Source organism: Nymphaea colorata, unplaced genomic scaffold, assembly GCF_008831285.2.
Source record: "Nymphaea colorata isolate Beijing-Zhang1983 unplaced genomic scaffold, ASM883128v2 scaffold0600, whole genome shotgun sequence".
Classification (NCBI taxonomy): domain Eukaryota; kingdom Viridiplantae; phylum Streptophyta; class Magnoliopsida; order Nymphaeales; family Nymphaeaceae; genus Nymphaea; species Nymphaea colorata.
In genome coordinates, this window is record NW_022205106.1 from 69,072 (window position 1) to 72,942 (window position 3,871).

General features: G+C 41.9%; 1 protein-coding gene across 1 annotated transcript; it reads right to left on the reverse strand.

Annotated features, from left to right (window-relative positions):
* Positions 1-1,792: 1,792 nt before the first annotated feature.
* LOC116245253 ((-)-alpha-terpineol synthase) lies at positions 1,793-2,775 on the reverse strand. The gene is made up of 4 exons (XM_031616902.1): positions 2,660-2,775; positions 2,382-2,520; positions 2,032-2,277; positions 1,793-1,906 (listed from the first exon to the last, which is right to left on the reverse strand). Exons 1-4 carry the CDS (start codon positions 2,773-2,775, stop codon positions 1,793-1,795), a joined length of 615 nt encoding a protein of 204 aa, XP_031472762.1.
* Positions 2,776-3,871: the final 1,096 nt, after the last annotated feature.

Below are 3,871 nucleotides of genomic sequence, written 5' to 3' on the forward strand. Positions count from 1 at the left end.
CCCTTTGAACCGGGTCCAGATCTAGAACTTTGAGGACATTTTTAGTTGTAATAACTTTGGATGTGATGTATATTCAAACTCCGATTTTAACTATGCATTGGACTCAGATATTTAAATTTGGATTTGGATATATAAATTCAGCTTTGTTTTATTTTGAATTTACTATCCAATTGGATATATACCGAATTACTTAACTTTAAGACGATCTGTTATAAGTTAGGTTGTATGGGAAGAAAATATTTTTAACATCCAGTAATTTACATATCCATTCCTCTCTCCCGTTCTCGTCTTGGGTCAGCAATTTTGGGCAGGAGGTTAGAGTTGCATCTTATTATCCAGTCATTGGTGCAAAACCCATAAATTGCCCAAGCCACATATCTAAATAAGCTTTGTGATTCTGAGAAAAGAAAAAAAAAAAACAAGATCACATATCCAAATTTTTTACATAATAAAATAGGATAGATGAAAACCGTAGAAAAAGAAATCTGCAAACGTGAGAAAAGGGAAGCATAGAAGATTGGGATTGATACATTTTTCCCAGATTTGTTTAGCAGAAAAAATATATGGGACTTGCCAGTGTGCATAGAAGCCTATGGGCTCACCATAGTCGAAAATCGGTAGAGCTTCTGATTGGAGGCAAACAAATGGACCCTTAAAGATTAATTCTCTCATAAACTCAGCAACTTGAGAAATTTAATTTTCTGAGTTAAAAGAAAGCGAGAGTCTTGTTGTATTTTTGTACTCTCCACCACGGCAGCGGTGGACCTAATTAGAGGGGTGCATGCGCACTTGCTCACCTTTGTAAGTTTGATCTCTTCCTTTATTTGCCTAATTTCTTCACTTCTGATTCTTTTCCTCTACTCTTCCCGTCTACCCAGAAACAGGGGAGGTTGGCGTTAGTAATGGGCGTACTTGCAGAAGCGCTCTTTCTGTTATTTTGGAAGCCATCACCAGTTTATTGAAAGAAAAGGTCGGCCTCATCTTGAATGCCAAAGGCGATATTCTCAACCTCCAGAGGAAGCTGGAACTATTACCGGCAGCCCTCAAGGTTGCAGGTCGCAAGCCCTGTTCCAGCAACAAGGGTGACAGGTCTGGACGACAGCTGAAGGCTTGAGCTTGGCAAAAGGGAGAAGGATCCTTTAACTTCATGGAACAAGGTAAGAAAGCATTGGACCATTCTGCATGGGTTTTACATTTTTTAGAGTATGCACCAAATCTCATGTTTCATTCTCTTCTTGTGCTTTAAATTAAGAAGCCATGGCATCACACCAACATTGATGCTTAATGGCTTGACTAAAGGAGGATGGTTCCAAATCTTTCGAGGTGACCACAAGAAGTGATTTATGAGGTGTAGGGATATAAAGGAAATTATGACTGTGTGCATACATGTGACACAGAGAGAGAGAGAGAGAGAGAGAGAGAGAGAGAGAGAGAGAGAGAAAGAGAGAGAGATAAAGAGAGAGAGTACTGAATTTAATTTATTAATGTACCCATTTTATTACATAATGATACATAGCATGATAAGTAGGATTCGGGTAATGGGCACCAACATGGTTGATAGATTGGGAAAACAGCGACACTGGTGAGTTGCTTAGGCAGTCTGGATGGGCTCGTCAATGAGAGAGTAGATATGGTCCATGGACTCATGCTCCAAGGCACTGATGCCATCTTCATAGTCATACATGCACTGGGAGACCCTCGCAATGTTGAGAGCCACGTTCATGAAGGAACGAGAGAAGGCGATCTGTTGCTGCTGCTGCTGAGCAGAGAGCAGCTCCCTGTTCAGCGTCCTTCATGCATCCCTCAGCAAGTTCCTTATGTGCTGCCGTGCTTGCTCCTCCGCTACCCCTGCCTCGTTCATATAAATCTGGACCGATATAGGCTGGTTTCCTCTCCTGAATCCAACCTTCGATCAAGTGTTCAACATATAAAGAGAAGATCATCAGCCAATTAAAACAGAAAAACAGAACAAGAACACTGTCAACTCAGAAGCTATTACTAGTTAACCAGCACAAAATACACTAAACTAACCCTGGATCTCTGGAGGTCAGCCGAGAGACGAACTATCATCGATGACAAGTTGATGATGTTGGACTTAGACTGCAGCTGCTGGATGGATTGTTCCTCAATGTTTTGGGAGAGGAAGAAGTAGGCAGGGAGGAGAATAGGGCTGGTCATGGCTGCCCGGATGTTGCTCAAATATTCCTCTAGCCTTGGTGTCTGTCGGGCACGGTGCCACCTTGCTTCAACCAAGTAATCTCTGCACACACTCACCCACTGCGCAAGAGTAGAAGAGAGCAAGTCAATTAGAAAGTGAAGCTAATATACTAATGTGATGTTGTGAAGAGTAGAAGAAAGATTTGATAAAGAAAGTGTCGTACTGCTCTCCTCATGTGTGAAGTTATATCATGGCCATGCCTCCTAAGAACAGTGTAGCTGATCTGGTTGGTTGTGTTGTAGACAGCCGCATAGAAGACCCTCAGTGACTGTGGCAGCTGCTCTGCCGCTTGAAGATCCCACCTGCGTATATACAATATACAGCACCCACATTGGCTCCTAACAATGTGAAGCAGAAACTAGAGACAGAGTTGCTACCTCTAATTTACCAACCATAATCATCCTTTACCTCTCAACAACTTGCACAAAGCATTCGAGCTACTGAACAGACTGATGCTTGCCGAAGATGTCCTCAACGGTGGCCATCAAGTAGGAGACCCTGGCGAATTGCATCCTGTACTGTGAGAACTGTGGCTCATGCATCTTCCCCACCGCCATGAAGTAGCTCTCCACCAGGCTATCTCTGATGAAGCTAATGTGCTCGCCCAAGCCCAAGTCCCTCCACCACCAACAAACACCCAAAACAGTTTCTCCTTCACAGGCTAGTTGTGATGCTTCCGGCCAGACTGTTCCCTAAATCAACTAAAGCACTCTATGAAATGCAAAAAGAAACTTTAATGGTTAGTGTCAATTAACACATTTGTAATAGACAGTCTATATTAAGAACTAATTATTGAGTCAATATTTTGGAATTAACACATGTGTATATATATATGTATACCTGCAGAAACATTATAGCCATGTTGCCTCAGAATTCTGAACCAAAGTGAAGAAGAGTAGAGGTCTTCAAATCCTCTAGTGCTCCTGGATATGACATCTAGCGATCGCCTGATCTCACTCTCAAGTGATAGGCTACACCTAAATGTTCGAGTGAATCAATGAGCTCCAACTGAGCCACTTGCTCAGTTGTAGATGTTATAAGTTGTTGGACTTCTCTTCTCAGTTCTTCAACCTGGTCCTTTATGTTTCGATCTGCTTTCATTTTCATGTCTTTGAATTAGGATCACATCATAATACCAAAATAAACAAAATAATAGTCAGATCAGAGGTATGGAAAATTACTGATGTTACGCTGGTAATGGACTGGATGAAGTCATAGTTCCATGTACTTGGCTGGTATCCGGAAGGCCTCCTTTGAGCAGCAAACCTACCACAGCCCTCAGCCCTTGGCTCACATCTCACAAGGGTGGTGCTCCATGGCTTGAACCCAGCCTTGCTATTAGGAGCAAGCTTGGGGGAAGTAACAAAAGGAGTGGAAAGGGAGGCAAGATGAGCAGCCATTAGAACAGTGTGTATTTGTTGTTGAATGCCGAATACTTTCACAGGCTCTCGGATGACTTTTCTCATGATTGGTTTGCTAGTTTATATGGAGCTGCATCCGAGTGTGCATTGCGTGTCTATAATTGTTAGAGAATTTTAATTAGGTTCAATCTCTTAAAATATGGTGTGTGAGTAAGCTATAAAAGTTTAATGCTTTTTCCTTTGTATATAAATAGAAAGCATTAAACTATGACACTTTCCCAAGCCATAATTA